This window comes from Cebus imitator, unplaced genomic scaffold (assembly GCF_001604975.1).
Source record: "Cebus imitator isolate Cc_AM_T3 unplaced genomic scaffold, Cebus_imitator-1.0 Scaffold2, whole genome shotgun sequence".
NCBI classification, from domain to species: domain Eukaryota; kingdom Metazoa; phylum Chordata; class Mammalia; order Primates; family Cebidae; genus Cebus; species Cebus imitator.
In genome coordinates, this window is record NW_016107317.1 from 11,684,723 (window position 1) to 11,704,972 (window position 20,250).

At 37.3% G+C, this 20,250-nt stretch overlaps 1 protein-coding gene across 1 annotated transcript in view; it reads right to left on the reverse strand.

Annotated features, from left to right (window-relative positions):
* Window positions 1–20,250, reverse strand: part of ANO6 (anoctamin 6) — a 193,237-nt gene that overhangs the window by 58,096 nt on the left and 114,891 nt on the right. Inside the window, 5 exon segments of the mRNA XM_017529706.1 lie at window positions 6,790–6,924; window positions 13,385–13,500; window positions 15,224–15,337; window positions 15,539–15,826; window positions 16,773–16,838. Coding sequence (XP_017385195.1) covers window positions 6,790–6,924; window positions 13,385–13,500; window positions 15,224–15,337; window positions 15,539–15,826; window positions 16,773–16,838 — 719 coding nt within the window.

The following is a 20,250-nucleotide window of genomic DNA, read 5'->3' on the forward strand; positions in this document are numbered from 1 at the left end:
AAAAAAAAAAAAAAAAAAAAAAAAAAGATTATCCAGTCAGAAATGGAAAGACAAAGAGATGACGATGAAGGAACACAATCTCAGAAATTAGTGGGGCACCATCAAATATACCAACACATACATTATAGAAGTCCCAGATAGAAAAGGAGAGAAAGAAACAAATAATATTTGAAAAATCAATGGCTGAAAACTTCCCACATTTAATAAAAACACTATTTTGCACATCCAGGAAACTCAATAAATTCCATTTAGGATAAGCGCAAAGAGATCTAAACCTAGTAGTATCATATTCAAAGTGTCAAAAGATGAAGACAAAGGAGACATGGCAAAGAATAATGACAGTAGAAAGAGAAAGTGATTCATCACATACAAAGGGTCCTCAGTAAGATTAACAGCTAGGTTTTCACAGAAACCATGGAGGCCAGAGGCAACAGGATGATATATTGAAAGTGCTGAAATAAAGACTGTCAACCACGTATTCTATATCTAGCAAACCCATCCTTCAAAAATGGAGAAATTAGGGCATCCCCAGATAAAGAAAATCTGAAAGACTCTGTTGTTGGCAAAGGCCTGCTATATTAGTCTGTTTTCACACTACTGATAAAGATATAGCTGATACTGGTTCATTTATAAAGAAAAAAAGGTTTAATGGACTCACAGTTCCACATGTCTCAGAAGGGCTCACAATCATGGTAGAAGGCAAAAGGCATGTCTCACATAGCGGCAGGAAAGAGATAATAAAAGCAAAGTGAAAAAGGTTCCCCCTTATAAAACCATCAGATCTTGTGGGACTTATTCACTACCTTGAGAACAATATGGGGGAACTTCCCCCATGATTCAATTATCTCCCAGCAGGACCCTCCCATAACATGTGGGAATTATGGGGTCTACAATTCTACATGAGATTTGGGTGAGGACATAGCCAAACCATATTACTTGCCTTACTAGAAACACAGATTGAACACCTTTAATCCAAAAACCTGAATCTGAAAGGCTCCAAAATCTAAAACGTTTCAAGTGTTGACATAATACTCAAGGAAAATGCTCACTGAAACATTTTGGATTTGAAATGCTCAAATGGTAAGTGTAATGCAAATTTTCCAAAATCTGAAAATAATCTGATATCTGCAATGCTTCTGGTCCCAAGCATTGTAGACAACGAACGCTTAACCTATACTAAGCATGTCCTTCAGTCATAAATAGACACTTGATAGTAACTCTAATCCCACTAAAGAAATCAAAAGCAGTAATAGAGCTAACTACATATAGAAATATGAAAAGTAGTATATTTTTATATGTAACTATTTCCTTCTATTTTATTTAAAAGACACAAAGCAACAGTTATGAAACTTGGTGAGCTTATAATGCATTAAGTTGTAATTTGCATGATGATGATACCACAAGGGAGCAGAGAAGAAAGATGAATACCAAAGTGAATTTTTTATATACTATTTGGAATTAAAGTTGCCATTAATTCAAAATATATTATTTTAAAATAAGTTGTTAATTATAATCTCTAAGGAAGCTACTAAAGATCAAGAAAAAACAATGGAATTAAAATGGCATACTAGAAATATCTATTTAACACACAAAAAAAGTAGCAATGAAGGAACAGAAAAACAAGAGACAAAAAGACATATATTAAACAAACAGCAAAATGGCAGATTTAACTTCTACTTGATGAGTAATTACATTAAATATAAATGAACTAAATATTAAAATCAAAAGGCAGAAGCAGAAATAAATGAAACAGAGGACATTAAAGTAACAGAAAAAAATCAACAAAAGTTGGTTCTTTGAAAAGATAACAAAATTGGCAAACTTAGGCTGACCAAGAAAAAAGGAGAGAAGACTCAATGGGTTAAAATCAGAAACAAAAGGGGAACATTTCTGTTACTCTTGCAAAAATAAAAAGAATTATAAGGGATTACTATGCATAATTATAAGGCAACAAATTAGACAACCTAGATAAAATGGATGAATTCCTAGACAAATATGGACTATGGACTACTTAAGCTAACTAAAAAAGAAAACTTGAATAGAACTATAACAAATAAAGAGATTGAACTGACAGAAAAAAAAATTTCTTCAAAGAAAAGCCCAGGGTCAGATGGCTTCACTGGTGAATTCTATCTACCATTTAAAGAAAAATTAACACCAATGTTTCATAAACTCTTTTAAAAACAAAGAAGAGGAAATACTCAACTCATTCTATGCAATAGTATTATGCTGATACCAAAACCAGACAAAGACAACATAAGAAAACTAGATACCGAGTATCTCTGGCAAATACAGATGCAAAATTCTTCAATAAAATACTAGAAAACCAAATCCTGCAACATATAATGAGTACCACATACCATGGCCAAGTGGGATCTATCCAGGAACGCAAGGATGATTCAATGCACAAAAATTAGCAATCCTTGTAATATACCATATTAATAGAATAACAAACAAAAACCACACACAAGATAATGTCAACAGATACAAAAGGAGCATCTGGCAAAATCCAACACCCTTCACGATTAAAAACACTCAAAAACTGGAATAGAACTTTCCCAACCTGATAAAGAGTATCAGTGAAAAACTCACTCATGCTGAATGCTTTCCTCCTAAGATCTTTATATTGGAGGTTCTAGTCAAGACAACTAGGCAAGAAAAAATAAAGGTCTCCAAATTGGAAAGGAAAAAGTAAAATTACTTCTGTTCACAGATGGCATGACATTGTTTACAAAAATCCTAACGAATCCACTCAAAATACAATTAGAGCAAATAAGCCAGTTTAGCAAGGTTGCAGCACACACACACAAAATCAATATACAAAAAGCAATTACATTTCTATACACTAGCAATAGGTAATCCAAAAATTAAATTAAGGAAACAATTTATAATAGCATCAAAAGAACAATGTACTTAGAATAAATTTAAGAGGAAAAAGAAGTACGAGACTTATACATTGAAAGAATAAAATATTGTTGATAGAAATGAAAGACCTAAATAAATGAAAAGACATCTTGTGTTCACAGATTAAAAGACTTAATATTGTTAATATGGCACTACTCTCCAAACTGACCTATGGAAACAACATTATTCTTATGAAAATCCCAGCTGCATTTTATTTTTTGCAAAAGTAGATGAGCTGATCCTAAAATTCTCATGAAAATGCGAAAGACCCAGAATAGCCAAAACAATCTTGAAAAAGAAAAACAAAATTTTGAAGTTTCCAATTTCAAAACTGACTACAAAGTTACAATGATCAACAAAGTGTGGTACCTGCAAAAAATGCAGGCATGTAGATCAATGGAAAACAACTGAGAGTCTATAAACAAACTCCTTAATTTCTGGCCAACTGCTTTTTAACAAGGGTGCCAAGATAATTCAACAAAGAATAGTCTTTTCAAAAATGGTGCTGGTACACCCAGATATACACATGGAAAATGGTACAGTAAGACCCTATCTCATAACATTTACAAAAATTAACTCAAAGTAAATCATAGACCTATATCCATAAAACTCTTCGAAGATTAATGTTGAAAATACTTTATGACTTTGGATTATGAATGGTTTCTAAGATACGACACCAAAAACACAAATAACAGAATAAAAGGTAAACCAGACGTCATCAAAATTAAAAATAATTTTGCTTCAAAGGATACTATTAAGAAAGTGAAAACACAATCCATAGAATGAGAAAAAATATTTTCAATGTATCTGCTATGGTTTGAATGTCTCTTCCAATTTAGTTATTGCCAGTGTGGTAGTATTAAAGAGGTGGAGACTGTAACAGGTGATTAGGCTAAGAGGGCTCTTCCCTCATGAATGGGATTAGGTGCTCTTACAAAAGCAGTTGATGAAGGGGGTTCTCCCCACTTGCCCTTCTGTCTTCTGCTATGTGAAGACACAGCATTCCTCTCCTCCAGAGGATGCAACCCTCACCAGACACCAAATGCCAGAAACTTGATCTTGGAATTTCCAGCCTCTGTAACTATGAAAAATAAATTTCTACTCTTTACAAATTACCTGGTCTGTGGTACTGTATTATAGCAGCATAAAGAGACTGAGACAATATCCAATAAGGGACTTCTATCCCAAATATATAAAAAATGCTTACAACTCAACAATAAAAAGACAACACACTTAAAATAGGCAATGGATTTGAACGAACAGGTTTCTCCAAAGAAGCTATGCAAATGAAAAACACATGAGAAGATGCTCACCATCAGTAGGCATTGGAGGAAACAGTCAAAACTGCAATGATATACCACTTCATATCAGCTAGAATGGCTATTTTTTAAAAATGCTGATGGGGATGTGAAGACATTAGAGTCCTCATATATTGCAGGTGGATATGCAGTCACTTTGGAAAATACTATGGCAGTTCCTCAAAATGTTAAATCTACAGTTACTGTATATCCCAGCAATTCCATTCTTTGCTATATTCTCAAGAGATGTGACACCATGTGTCACCACAAAAACTTGTCCGTGGATGTTCATAGTAGAATTATTCACAATAGCCAGAGGAGAAACACCCAACTGTCCATCAATTAATGAATAAACAATGCAGTTTATTCATATAATGGAATATTATTTGGCCACAAAAAGCAATGAAGTACTGATACATGCTACAACATGAATGAACCTCAAAAACAGTAAGTGAAGTGAAAGAAGACAGTCACAGAAGGCGTTATACTGTACAGCTTCATTTTTATGAAACGTTCATAGAAAATCTCTAGAAACAGGAATTAGATTGGTGGTTGCCAGGGGACAAGGGAAAGAGAGATTAGGGAGTGAGTGCTAATGGGTACTAGTTTCTTGTGAAGACAATAAAAATGTTCTAGAATTAGATGGTGGTGATCACAACTTGGTGAATGCACTTAAAACACCTGAACTGTTTACATATTTTTAATATTTTCAGTTTTATTACATACTGAATGGATTCACAAGAATAGAAAACATTTAAAATATTTAAAATACTTGAATGTCCAGAATAGGCATATCCCTAGAAACAGAAAGCAAATAGATTAGTGGTTGCCAAGGGCTAAGGGAAGGGGGTACAACTCAATTGTACACTTTAAAAAAGGGCATTTAATGGTATATAAATATCTATATATAGCTGTTATATTTTAAAAGGGGCATAAGGGCCAGGCACTGTGGCTCATGCCTGTAATCCCAGCATTTTCGGAAGCCTAGGTGGGCGGATCACAAGGTCAGGAGTTCGAGACCAGCCTGGCCAATACAGTGAAACCCTGCATCTACTAAAAATGCAAAAATTAGCTGGGTGTGGTGGTGGGCGTCTGTAATCCCAGCTACTTGGGAGGCTGAGGCAGGAGAATTGCTTAAATCCAGGAGCAGAGGTTGCAGTGAGCCGAGATTATGCCACCACACGCCAGCCCAGGTGACAGAGCAAAACTCTTATCTCAAAAAAATAAAAAGAAAAAAGAGGGGCAGAAGCTTTAAATAAGCATTTGATAGAAACTATAAGGCTAACTGAAAATGTTTATAATTTATATATTTTAAAGATATCTCATAAATAATTAAAGCCAAATAGTTTTGGGCACAGGGAGTATATCCCCAAGAATTTCCCTCAATTTTCTGCAAGTTAATCTGTGTGAAATGCTAGGAAATATGTGATGTAACTATAATGGTGACTTCATAAAATGAGATAACAAAACAGCCCCTGAGGACCTTATAAAAATGCAACTTTTCCATTTTGAAATTTATTTTTGAGATTTTTTTTTTACTAGAACAATGTACAAACCAACAGAGAAGCCAAAGACAAATTTAGAGAAAAGATAACAACATTCAGCCATTGGTCCAAAACTCTTTTTCAGTGAGGTGGGGAACAGTACTTCAAAAAACCATCTGCAGCTTTCAAGCTAAGAAGCCAGAATGGGTACAACATGCTTAGAATCCTCTGCTAAAAAACCAAAGGGTAATTAATTATGTCTATCCATCAGGGTTGCCATGTAAGCACCCTGCCTCAGGAGTAGGCTGACATGCTTGGGGCTTGAAAAATTTGGTGATCAGCTCATTGCTGGTCCCAGTAATTTTGATCTAGCTGTCACACCTGGATAGGGGCCAGATGATCGAGAGATAAGGCCTGTTTCCGTGCTGCATCCCCAGTGGAAGTTGAGACCACCAAAAGCAGAGGTCTAATAACAACATTCAGAATAGTGATGGTGAAATTCAGAGTGCTCTGGCACCCACATATGACCCTTTAGACAGTGCAGCTGGTGTTTGAATTTCAACCTCAGCACAGACTAATTTTTTATTACATTTTCTTAAACACTGTATGGACTATTTTTTAAATGTAAAAACCATAACAACTATTGTTTGAGTTTCTAAACAAGAACTTTTTAGTATATATTAAGAAATCATTTCTAAAACAAACAAACAAAACCCCCCACCAATTTTCCTAGTGAAACCCTGAAGAAATCAGAGCTGCCTTTGGCTCACATCTGCAGGGCTGAGTGTACATTCCTCTGGAGGCCAAAAGTTCAAGGGCAATCCTCCCGCCTCCAGTCCTTTCTTTTTCAAACAAAATACTGTCTTAAAATATTGGAGTGTTTCCTAGGGGTAATATTCCTGTCAGAAACTGGGTTGGATTATCTAAGAAAAAAATTTTTCCATTTCACTTAGTAGTTAGGCTCAGAACAAAAGGGATATATCATCTCAAGCAATTCGTGTTCTGCAATCAGTCTTGTCTTACCAAAACAGTTTAAGACCATGAAAGTAATTTTATGTCTAATAAACTTTTCAGCGTGGCAACAAGGAATAAACAGCGGTTACCTCCATGTACAGTTATCTTGATTAAGATATCCATAGAGAAAGCAAGCCACTCCTACGACTGCTGCCAGGAGAAGCATCTGAGTGTAATAGCCCAGCCAAGCAAAGTAGATTCCAATCTTCTCACCATAATATTTCCTGAAGAAAGACAGAAATTATTTTTAGAAGATACAAATCATTACTCTGCAGCTTCATCCTAATATTAATTTCTGATTTTAAATAAAGGAGGCTTTAAGCTTAAACCTGACTCCATTCACCCTTAAAACATTTATTTTCATAGCAGACCCTGAATTCTTCTATGAACAAAAAGTATATTACACATCATAGAAGAACCGATCACTATCACTGGTTTGCCTGTGGAAAGTATATAAAATACAGCAAGGAAGAGAAAAATGCTGATTATGCAATAAATACAGAGTATAACTATCATTCTTTGTAAAGACCAGTACTATTTTACACATTCTCCAAATGACTGTTCTTTATATGCATGAGATAAATGAACATGACCAATCTGCTCAGTTATTTGCTTTTACTTAACTAGGGAAGTTCCTTGGAAGGAATGTAATGTAAATCACAAATACAGTTGACCCTTAAACAACACAAGTTTGAACTGCACAGGTCTACTTAAATGTGGGTTTTTATTTTTTTTTTCCATAAAAGATATACCTAGTGTGCCTGCCTCTCTTGCCTCCCTTCCACTTCCTCCACCTCTTCCCTGTGTCAACCCTGAAACAGCAAGAATAACCTCTCCTCTTTTTCCTCCTCCTCAGCCTACTCAATGGGAAGACAAGGATGAAGACCTTTATGATGATCCATTTCCATTTAATGAATGGTACACTTACTTTCTTATGATTTTCTTAACATTTTCTTTTCTCTAGCTTAACTTTGTTGTAAGAATATAGTATGTAATACACATAACATTCAAAATATATGTTAATCGGCTGCTCATATTATTGATAAGGTTTCCAGTCAACAGCAGACTGTTAAGTTTTAGAGGAGTCAAAATTTATATGCAGGTTTTCAACTGTATGTGTGTGGGTTGTCAGTGCCCTATCCCTGCGTTGTTCAAGGGGCAACTGTAATAATAAGAAAAAAATAATACTAATCTGCAGTGGAATGTCTCTCTGACCAAACTTTTTGCAAACTTATGTGAAAGAAGGGAGGATGCATATGATTGAGGAATCCATCACCCTGTATTTCTTATATCTAGCACTTCTATTTTTTCCTAAGTTTAAAAAAACGATTAATGGTATACTCTGGGGTAAAACTGAAGAGGTCAGGTAGGCAAGATTAGAAGAAAGGAGGTTGACCAAGAAGGAGTGCCAGAATTGTTCCTGAAAGGGAAGTCAAGTACAGTTAGGCAGAAAGAGGGTTTAGGAATGAAGAGACGGTTCAGGTGACTGCTGCTGTTGCTGACATTCCCTAAGACTGACTCATTTCTGTCTTCATCTTGATCTGCAGAACAAGGAGGTTTACAGAGCTCTGAGGCCTACGTGAAACTTCAGGCTCAGTATGGAGCTGGGCTGAACTCCTTGGTCTTATCCTCATGGGGACTTAGCTCTGAGCAAGACCTGAGTTCTGGGAGACTTCAGACAGGAGCATCCCTGGGCTGGACCAGCACTCACAAAGCACGTCTGAGACCAGCTCCATGGGTCACAGGCCTGGGTATGTGTCACATCCACAGGGAAAAAGAAAGAGCTGAGACAGACCTGAAAATGGAACTGGGAAATGGGAGGAACAGTGTGCTGATCTTCACATGCCTGGAGCTTTGCTGTCTGACTCACAGAAGGCAGGCGAATGGCAGGTTCAGCATAGAGCCCGAGAAAGAAGTCTGCCTATGGGTTTGAGACACTTTGGCCTCTTTTTGGTTATGCTTTCTATAATAAGTTTTCATCAGCCATCCATCCTGGAAATGCCATATTTGAATTGGGAAGAATCTTAGAAGTTGCCTGGTCCAACCTTCCGATAATAAAAATATCCTGCTGTATTCAGAGATCTGGTCAGGCAGTCTCTTCTTGGTTATTTACTGTGACAAGGAGTTCAATACTTTCTATGGCATCCCTGTTACATTGCAGGCAAGGCCGGAAAGATTTTTTCAAATCTTAAAAGGAAATCTGTCTCTCAGTTCTTGCTGAAAAGCTGGAAATAATGAGGATTCCTTCAAATGCAGTATTTTCTGATCATTGACACTCTCTGCCAAACACCTCCCAACTCTTAAAATCAATTTAACAAAATTCAGCTTTGGTTTTTAAAATCAAAGTTACAAGTGTACAGTCATTAAATAGTCTAATAGCTCTAGAAGGCTGGTTATAAAAAGGAGCAGTCCCCTGCCCCCTCCCCTATTTCCTGCTGTCCAGAAACAGTCACTTTAAACTCTTATAGCTGATGCTTACAATATTTGCTTCCCTATCTCTAAAGAACATGCAAAAAGTGCTGCTTATTGACTTTTCAGTTTTGTGTATCACCTATTGACTTTCTGTTCTGGAAGATGAGGATTAAGCTCTCTGTCAACCCCTTGCCTCATCTACACATCCACATCTTTATTCCCATCATCTTGACATAGTTACATTATAATTTTTGGTTAGACCAATATTCTTTACATTATTATGATTCTATAAACACTGATCACAGCTGAATCAAGTCATTGCTATAATTACTTTTTCCTCCCTGCCCAATGTCTTGTTTTCCCTAGAGTTAATAATTGTCTTGATGGTTCTTTGCTTAGTTTTCTGTGTACTTATCAACAATTCAACCCCAGACTCTTCCCTAATTTGTAACTTTCTCAGCAGGTTCAAACACATGAGATCATCTATCAGTTTCAACTCCTTAAATTTATTCAACTCCTTGAATAAATGCCCTCAGGCCTCCTCCAACCTTGACTAATGACTTTCCAAGCCCCGCTGCCAAACTGTATCACCTGGAATCTATGTCCCTCTCTCCTGTGCTAGCATTTCCTGTTTACTAAATCTTATGTCTTCCTTCTTGGTGGAGCACCTTCTCCATTGCCTTGCACATCTAACCTGTGAAAATTCTTCATATTTAACAGTTTGAGCATATATAGTTATATATATGTGGTCAAACTTTCCTTAGACATGTGAAGTTACTGCTGTCTTTGAGTATGTAGTGTTATTGAGAAGTACAGTGCTATTGAGTCTTGATCCTTTGTAGGATTTTCTTTTCATTTTGCTTTCTAAAGGCTAGCAGGATCTCTTTGTCCGCAGCATTCTGAGCTGTCGTGGTGGAGTGACTCTGGCTCTATTTTCATCTTCTGGGCTGGGCACTCAGCAGGCTCTTTCCACCTAGAGACTCATGACGTTCAGTTCTTCAGATACTTCTTTGGAAGTACTTCTCAGATTTCTTCCCCACATTATTTCTCCTCTGGTTTCTGACACTCCTATTATTTATATGTTATACCTCCTGGACTGATCTAATTTTTAATCTTTTCCCCCTTTTCTATCTCTATATAAGTTTTGCTCTATGCTCTGCATAATTCCTTCAACTTCATTTTCTAATGCCTTCTATTGGTGTTTTTCTGTCTTATCACATTTTTGGTTTCCAAGAGCTAGATTTTATTCTCACAATGATCCTTTTTTTATAGGATCCTGCCCTTGTCTTGTGAAAATCCTATTTTCTTTAACACTCTGGGGGTAAAAATGGGAATTTGGAGGGCAACCTTTTTACCTGTGCAAAGTCTGTTTCCCATAGGTTGCTGTTTCCAGTTTGGTTTACTTTTTGGGAAAGAGCCCATTTTCCCTCTGTACTCCCTGGGAACCATAGATGAGGTTAAATAGCATGAATTCTCAAGGGGTTACTAGTGGAAAGCAATGAAGGGAAAGAACATGTAGACCAGGGACAGGGAAAAGTTTAATGCATTTCCCCTAGCAAAATATATTTAAAATAATCAGGAGCCAAATAAAATAAAATAAAATAAAGCACATAGAAAATGATTAAGAACCCATAACGCTGCCATCAGATGCTAATAGTTTAACATAAAAGGAAATTAATAAAATGGAAACATCACATGAATGTCAACCTAAAATATCTGCATATGTACAAATACCTTTTAAAATCTTATTCTACAGGGTAAAGAGTTAATGAAAGTGCCTCTTCATGACTGTAATCCTGGTGATAAAAATGAATGAGAAGGGAATCCGAGTATGACCACATGAAATAATGAAATGAAATCCCTTAGAAATAATGAATCTAAGCAATAATCATTAATAGCTGCTATCATCACAAAAAAGAGACAACTGGAAGTTATATACCTTCTGATATAAGTACCCAACTCCATGTATCAAGTATTCTTATATAAAATCTAACCTTAATCAGATTAAGCTTCTAGATGAGGATCCAATTACTTAGCTAATGCAAATACACAAATTACTTAGTTAAAGCAAATACAGAGGGACAAGTTCAACAACACCACAGGAGAGAATGAAATCAGCAAAATAGGGAATGCAAGACATTCCTGCAACAATGGCAAGGAAAACAAGAAATAAACAGTGAAACTGAGACCAGAAGAAATTTGAGAGATTGTATGAACTGCAACCTCGACCACATTTGGATCCTGCTTTGAACTACAAAACCATTAAGTGTTTTTTCAGACAATAAGGGAAATCTGAATCCTGATTATCTGATGATATTAAATAAAACAATTTTTTTTTTTTTTTTTTTTGAGACAGGGTCTTACTCTGTTGCCCTTGAGTACAGTGGCACAATCACAGTTCACTGCAGCCTCAAACTCCTGGGCTCAAGCAACCCTCCCGTCTCAGTCTCCTGAGTAGCTGGGACTACAGGTGTGAGCCACCATGCCTGGCTAATTATTTTTTCTTTTTAAAGACTGGGTCTTACTATTTTGCTGAGGCTGGCCTTGAACTCCTGGCCTCAAGCGATCCTCCTGTCTTGGCTTCTTAAAATGCTAGGATTAGAGGACTGAGCCACCTCAGCCGCCTTCCTTTTCAAAAGTGGGTATTCTGGTTATGTTTAAATGCCATGAAATTTGGAATGTGCTTCAAAATGATCCAGTGGAGTAGGGAGTGGGGAGGGAAAGAAGTAGGAGTAAAAGTGAAACAAGATTAGCTATGAGTTTATAATTTTTGGAGCTGGGTGACAGATGAATGCAGGCTTGCTATGATACTCTATTTCTGTATATGTTGAAATTTCCCATGGTAAATATAAAACAAAACAAACTATTCATTTGTTTAAAACTCTCACTTTTAAGATCTAGTAGCTTTCCCAAATAGATGTGAAGTGCATGAGGCATTGAGACACCATAAAAGAACAGGCACATGGCTCCAGGCAGACAGGAGGTTAACTCTCCTCTCCTCTTCGCTCTCCACATCCAATCCATAAACAAGTCATGTTGACTGGACTCCCCAAAGACATCCCAAATCTGCTCCCACAGGCTCTTTCCTGGCTTACTCGAACAGCCTTCTACCTAGTGGTCTCCTTGCTTCCTGTGCCCCTTATAATCCATTCTCCACATTATCTTTGCAAAATGTGAACAGGATACAATGACTTAAACATTTAAACTATTACACTGCTTCTCACTGCAATTAAAGTCTAAATTCTTTTCAGTGCTCCTGCTACCCCTCTAACTTCGTGTCTTAACATTCTCTTTCTCACTAGCACTGGTCTTTGATGTTTCCTCAAACTTGCCAAATGTGTGTGCATCTCAGGGCCACAGTACAAGCTGCCCCTACTCCTAGAAGGACTTCTCTCAAGTCCTCAAAGTACTGGCTCCTCTTCATTATATGGTCTCAGCTTAAATGTCACCTCCTCAAATATAACTCCCTCAACTCACTTCCCATTCTGCCCTCCCATCCTATCGGTCTGTTATTTTCTTCATTTCAGTCAGGAATTCTGTTGGCTTGTGTGTTCTTGGCCTATCTCCCACAAGCCAATATCTTTGGCCCTGCCCAAACAATGTAAGCTTCTGGAGGAAAACCAACATGGTACCCTGGGAGGAAAAACTCTTGAGATAGTCATTGTATCTTGTTAGATACAATGAAATAGAACCTAGTAGCAGACAGAGAAAAAAAGTAAAAATGTATATGTCTTACCATATAATAGAAGCTACATCTAACATTTATTTCTGTGCAATACAGAGTTCGGTGGGTCTGCATCCCAGTTCCTGGGATGGGTGGGCGAGAGGAGGGGTAACCTCTAAACCCTTGGAACTTCCTGAGTTAACAGTGCCTTTTTATTCACGGTAGGACCCTTGGACTATGCCTGATAGTTTATGCCAGTGAAGTGACTCATGGTGTGCCCCTAGAGAGTCTGCGCTAATGAGATGACTCAGGGTGGGGGCTGGCCATGCCAGAAAGATCAACCATGTGATTGGAGAACTGGAGCTTTGAGCCACATGTTACTGTCCATCTTCCAGGGAGAGGATGATACTGGAGATTGAGCCACATAAGTAGTGATTCAATTAATCATGCCAACATAATTAAGCCTCAATAAAAACCCTGGCCAATGAAGCTCAGCACTCTGGGTTAGCTCCCCTAGCTAACAAGAGTCTTTGAGTACTGTCACATTCAGCTGCTATGGGGGTAACACCCTGAGCGCCTCCCCCAGAGTACTCCCTACAATCCCTCACCTGATAAGATCCAAGGGCTGCTTTTTGTATATGCTTCGAGGATGAGCCCATTCTCTGTACAGAAGGTATCGTTCATTAGGGCAGCTGGGATCCTCTGACTGATGGCGGAATTTGCACTGTGAAACAGAAAGGAAATGTGAACACCATAATCATCATGTTTTCACAAATCTGTTTCTTAAATGTGATACAAATACTTGATAGTCAGTTGTGAATAAGAGGTCCTCATCTGCTGGAAGGAGTGGAAATACTATCTAGTGTTTAGTGATTCTGAAGCAGGCATGGTACTGCCCTCCTTGGTGGTCATTTGTGAATGTGGGCAGGGATGAAGTTTTGTTTCTTGAATAAGCTAAGTGTATAACTTCCTGCTTAAATTCAGCTGCCTTTTTTCTTGACTCATTTTTCTTCTTCTGGCACTAAAACCAGATTACCACCCAGCTAAATCTTGGCATAGGCCCTGACCTTCACCCACCTCCCTCTCAAATACTACATGGGACCATTGTTAGCCTGAATATACAGGACCACTGCAATTAGAAGAGGCTTTAGTGGAAAAGAGCTGGCCAGGAGCAAATGTCAACTGCTATAGAACCTTGGCATCCCAAATTAATATTCATGACAGCTATTTGCAAGTGGTCTCAAAATTCATGTCCTGCTATTCACAATTAGCTAAATTCAGTGAGGCACAAAAGTAAAACACATGGACTCTCAGGCTGGATGGCTACATTGGGTCTTTTAGGGTTAGCATTTACTTCATCCAGCTCCCTCTTCTCTAATTTATCATGTGTGTCAAGCTACTGTTTAGTCCTAGTTTTAATATGTTATTTAGTATATTTCAATATTGTCTCTATCCACAAATAAATGTACCACACAGAAGCAATTATCAATCTCAGTCTTTGCTTTCTTTGGTCTTACAGAGTCAGATAAACTGATAGTGAATGTTTATCTGACTGACAAATACAATATGATATAGTATTTAGCTTATTTCAATGACAGAGTTTAAACAGCTTTAGTTATAATGTCCCTGCATTTACAGTGGTCACATTTTAAAAATTTCATTTCATAAGAGATGCTCTCTGCTAGAGAAGTACTCTTGAATTTGAGGAGTTGCTGTAGTCTCAGAATGTAATCCTTAAAAAAATGTCAACAATCTGAGATACTGCCATTGTCACAACAACCCTGACATGCCTTTTTAAAAGCCCAGGGATATTCCAGGGGACAGTCTAAAAATGGTAGTTCAGATGAGGAAGAAAAGTCTATGTTACAGAAAATGATAAATGAGAAGGTCTAACATGTATTTTGCTGACAAAGAACTAATCTTTTCTGGTTGATAATAACACTTGTCAGTAATTATGAAAATAGCTAATACTTATAATAGTATTTATTATATGTTAAGGACTAACATTTGACATGGATTAATTTAATCCTCTTAACAACTCTATGAGGTAGGTAATAATTTATCCCCAGCTTATTGACGAGGAAATGGAGGAAGAAAGACTAAATGACTTTTGTAAGATCATCCAGGTAGGAAGTAGCAGAGCAGGCATTTTGGTCCCAGAAATGCGAAAACAGATTAACTGCTAATCTATACTGCTTTAGACATTAACGGTAAGAGATATACTGTCCATTCATTTATTCCCTCCTTTAAAACTGGGTATCTTTATGACTGGGATCCATCTGTGAATGGAAGACCTGGTTCTTACCCTAAACGAGCTTGTAATCGTGCAGTATTTTCCCTTAATTTTACTAAGGAAGAAGCTTACAGTCAGGGAAGTTAGCCCTTTGCTATTGTCAACATCAGAGTATTCAGAAGGCCTTTCAGTTTATTTTTGTCTTTCAACTTACATCATGGAGTGGGAAAGCAGCCTTGTAGATCCCAGAGTTTACAAGTCTGTTGATCCCAAACTTGCTAACATTGTTTATCACTTGATACTTGACCCGAGAGAGGATGAAGTAAACCTAAAAAGATTCCAAAATAGAGTATGTGGTTATACAGTGTAACTAACCAATCCAATCATTATTTACTACTGTAACACGAATCCACTGGCACATTTCTTTCCTTTCTGTGCAGTTTTTAAAAATAAAACTAAACCAACTAAACCACAAAACAGCAGGTTCCAAATTACCTCAAGACAGCAACTAAATTTGGTTTAGACTTACAATGCGGCTTCTGGTGGCTGGATTGAAGAAAGAATCTCTATCAACAATGTAAAAATCATTCATCCGGTTCTTCTCAAATGGGGCAGTGAAAAACTCTTGCTCTGGCTTGATGATGCTTTCATCTACACTGAGGACTTTGGTAAACCAGTTGAGCGTACCAAAGGCTGAGGACCGGTTTTTCAGATCATTGGGTTTCAGAGGCAATTTGATGTGCATTACCTCAGCATATGTACATAACACCTCCCATGGTGCGTGTACTTTTACAAATACAAGCTTGTCATCCAAAACCTATATTGGAAAAATAAACACACATAACAAGAAACCAAACCAACTATTTTCACAATTTTAAAACACATAGATTTTTCTTGTGTTGTTGGTAACTTTTTAAAAATACATAGAGAACACCAGTACAAGTGAAGATAACAATAAAAACAGATTTGCAAGCCATCATAAATTTTTGCCTTAAAAACAATTTCTTGGTTTGAATCATTAAGTAATTCAAATCATCATAGTTCTTTCATAAAACTATGAAAATAATTTATAAAATGAATAAAACCAAACTTGTCTATCACTCTACCCAAATTATTGAAAAATTACAGTAAAAATTATTGAAAAATTATAGTAAGAAACTAGAATATTCATTGTAGTGCTATCATAATGAAAAATTTTTAATTTTCTAAATCTCGAACTGCTTACTATCTGTTCAATGTTATGTGGCTGTTAAAAATGTCAAGGAATTACATTTATTGACATAAATGCATTTGCCATATATTAAAGGGAAAAAGCAAATTATAAAACTGTGAGGTGGTAATTCTTTTTGAAAGAGAAAAAAATGTATATATATTTTTTTGAGAAAAACAGCTCAGAAGGACTGCAAAATTATTTATGGATAATTAAGATACAGATTTATTTTCCTTATAAGAATTTTTCTAATTTTTTAATCATAAACTATTTTTTGTCTAACAAAAAAGCTTTTAAAAGTTTCTTAAAGGAAGAAAATAATCATTCATACATGCATTCATTATAAAATTTGTTGGCTATTAAAAAAGATCTGCTGGTTTTGATCAGAAAAAAACAATATATTCTATACAATGCAGATTTTGATTGACTCCTCTCCCAGTCTATGACTAAAATGTGGCCAGGGCTGTGTGTTTCCAATGTCACCCCAGTACTACAAATGGAAGCTGCCCAAGAACAGTGGTCAGTCAAGGCCTGAAAAGGGACCAGTACTTACTGATCTTGTTGCTTCTAACTGCAGGCCATGACAGATAAGGTTAGATTCGTATGCTTGTCTTTTTCTCTGTCAAAAGAAATTGGAACATGTGTTAGACCTTTAGTTTACCAAAGGCAGAAAAAGGCGTTTTTAAAAAATATATTAATAACAAAACCAAACTAGTGTGGACCTGAAAAAGAAATGCATCAGCCCCAAATGGAAGAGAAGCAATGAAGTGGCTCTTGCTGCTGGTGACCTGTAAGCGTTGGATCCCTGAGAATAACGTGGAGGGTACTTCGATGCCCTGGGCACCCTGGAAGGCCCTTGGCTGTCCTGGTGGGGTTTCAATCATCTGAGGTAAATCATAGTATCCTGTTTTGACACAAGCCCAGGGACTTTTTGGCTCACGAAAGCATACAAATGGAGCTTTCTGAGTCCTATTCACTGATAAGTTTTCAGAGTTGAAGATCCTACATTTTAAAAATTTGATTTCCATACCAGACATTCAAATGGTTCAAATACTGGATGTGTATGTGTCATCCCTGCATACCTTGACCAAATTCAATAAAACAACATAGGCAATTTTGGCAAAATTCATGTAATTTTTTTCTCTCTGCAAGACTGAAATGTTTGTGAAGCTATAAATGTCTGAATCTATAAAAATAGGGAACTAAATAATTGGTAATATGTTTATATTATATGGACATTTCAAAAGATACAGAATAAATTATACTTATGGATATTAAATTCTAGATGCCTAGGTTTTTGCCAAGCTGTGCCCAAAGTTGTAAGGGAAGCATGTAAAGATGGAGACTTGTCTGACCTTTTAAAAAGAATGCTTTTCATGACAAAACAGTTTATACTGAAGAAAATGAGTAGACACAGAGGTTAAGAACACAACCTGCTGTGGTTTAAATATATCCCCCCAAAATCATTTAGAAACTGAATCTCCAGTGCAACAGTGTTGGGAGGTGGGGACTACTGAGGGGTGACGAGGCCACAAGGGCAGACTTAACAAATTAATGACATTATCACAGGATGGGGTTCATTACCATGGAATGGGCTCCTTATAAAAGTTTGGCCCCCTTTTGTTTCTAACTAACCCTGTTTTTGTTTCTCCCCGTTCCTCCTCCCTGGCACCTCTCTCTCTCATTCTCCCCCTCACCATGGGATGACACAGCAAGAAAGTCCTCAACTGATGCCAGTCCCCTTGATCTCAGACTTCCCAGCCTACAGAACTATGAATTCTAATGCCACAGACTAATTTATAAAGAACTGAAATTAGTTCTGTTAGCAGCACAAAATGGACTAACCCGCCAGGTCTACCCCTGACCCACCATATTCTCAACTTGAACTTGGGAAGTTGACTCAGATTCATTCTACTTCTTATCTAAGCAGTACTTCTTCTTTCTAAATCCTAATTCTCATATTTTGATCTTACATAGGAGCCCACTCCTTATTCCTGATTACCTCTTTATTACTGCGTAAAGCATCTTGATCCCACAGACAGTGTTCATCAGTATATGCCTGACATGGTTTTGATTTATATCTTTGCCCAAATCTCTGTAACACACACTTCCTGGGTTCAAAGTCTGATTTCATTACTCATCAGCTCTATGACCCATGACAAGAAAATTAAACTCTCTATGCCTTATTTTCTAGATCTGTAGAATTAAGAAAACCCACCTGTTTCCTTTTTAGCATGTTGTGAAGATATGATTTAAACTACATAAAGCACATGAACTAGAATTTCCATTTCTAATAGTGACAAGAGGTAACTTGGAGCAAGCCTTCCACTGAAGACAGCTGAAGAAGCTGGGTGAAATATTTACACTTCAGCAGTTAACAAAATAGAGGGGAACTGCTAGGTCTAGGTGGAGATTATTTAGTGGGTCTGGCCGTCAGGCACTTTACCCAGGGAGTACTCATGATCTGCCCATTCAGAAGGGACAGAGGTGGGGATGAGCTGCTGTGCTATGCACAGGACCTAGAACACAAAAAACACCCCATAAACTAAAAGAGGGTAAAACTGCAGAAAAAAGACCAAACGTTAAAAAGTGAAAAAATATACCTGGTATTTGGCTAAATCTGAGTCCAAATGGAATCCCTGATGTATTGTGTTGAAGTATCAGAAAAAGGATATTGCTTTATTGTTATATCTTTAATAAATGGTTATATAGTACTTAAAATATGCCAGACACTATTCTAAGAGCTATACAGATATAGTACATTTAACTGTTTGTTGCAATTTAAACGTACAATAGAATAACAGAGAAAAACCAGCAAGTGGTATAACTTCCCTAAAAAGAAGCAAATGGCCTAGAAATGCCCCACTCAGATAAGGGTAAGGAGAGTTTGAAGTACAGCTTGTCTATTCTGCTCCCCACAAATGACTGTCCCCTCTAGGTGTTCCCATCACTGCCATCTCTGCAATTCATCTTGAGAAGTTCTTCAGCACTTTCTACCCCTGACCCACCATATTTGCAACTTGAACTTGGGAAGTTGACTCAGATTCATTCTATTTCTTATCTAAGCAGTACTTCTTCCCTCTAAATCTTAATTCTCACATTTTGATTCTTACATAGGAGCCCAGTCCTTATTCCTGATACATTACCTCTTTCTTTATATTGGGAAAAGCATTGATCCCACAGATAGTGCTCATCAGTGTATGCCTGACATGGTTTTGATTTGTGTCTTTGTCCAAATCTCATGTCGAAATGTAATCCCCAATGCTGGGCGCGGGGCCTGATGGGAGATGACTGGATCATGGGGGGAGTAGGGGACTTCCCCACTTCCTGTTCTGGTGATAGTGAGTTCTCATGAGATCTGGTTGTTTAAAAGCGTTTAGCATCTCCCCTTTGCTCTCATCCTCCTGCTCCAGACATGTAAGATGTGACTTCTTTCTCTCTGCCTCTGCCATGATTGGAAAGTTCCTGAGGCCTCCCCAGTCAGGCTTTCTATACAGCCTGCAGAACTGTGAGCCAATTAAACCTCTTTTCTTTATAAATTACCCAGTCTCAGGTAGTTCTTTATAGCAATGTGAAAATTAATACAATGCCTAATACATATTTGTGAAAGAATAGAATTCTCAGCTAGCATTAGTTCATTTACAAACATTTCTTGAGTGTCTTCTATTTTGCAGGCATCCTGCAAAGTGCTGATTGCTGAAAGAAGAATTTAAAATAGTCTGCTACAGAGGAATTATAGAGAAACTTAGGGTCCAGTGACCTAAGACTTTCTCCCAATACAGAATTACTCAAACATGTATTCATCTGCTTTCTGGCACTGTAATGGACATCTGCCATTCTTTATGTCCTCCCGTTTTAAACTCCTACCAGAGCCCACATCCACTATGGCAGACAAAAACACAGACACTCCTTTTCCTGGTCTCCCATGAAACTTAGCTACTGGCACTTGAGCTAGGCCCTGTCAACCAGATTACCTGGCTCCAGGCTCCAAATGCAAAAAAGCCAGGCCAAGCAGAATACATTCTAGGGTG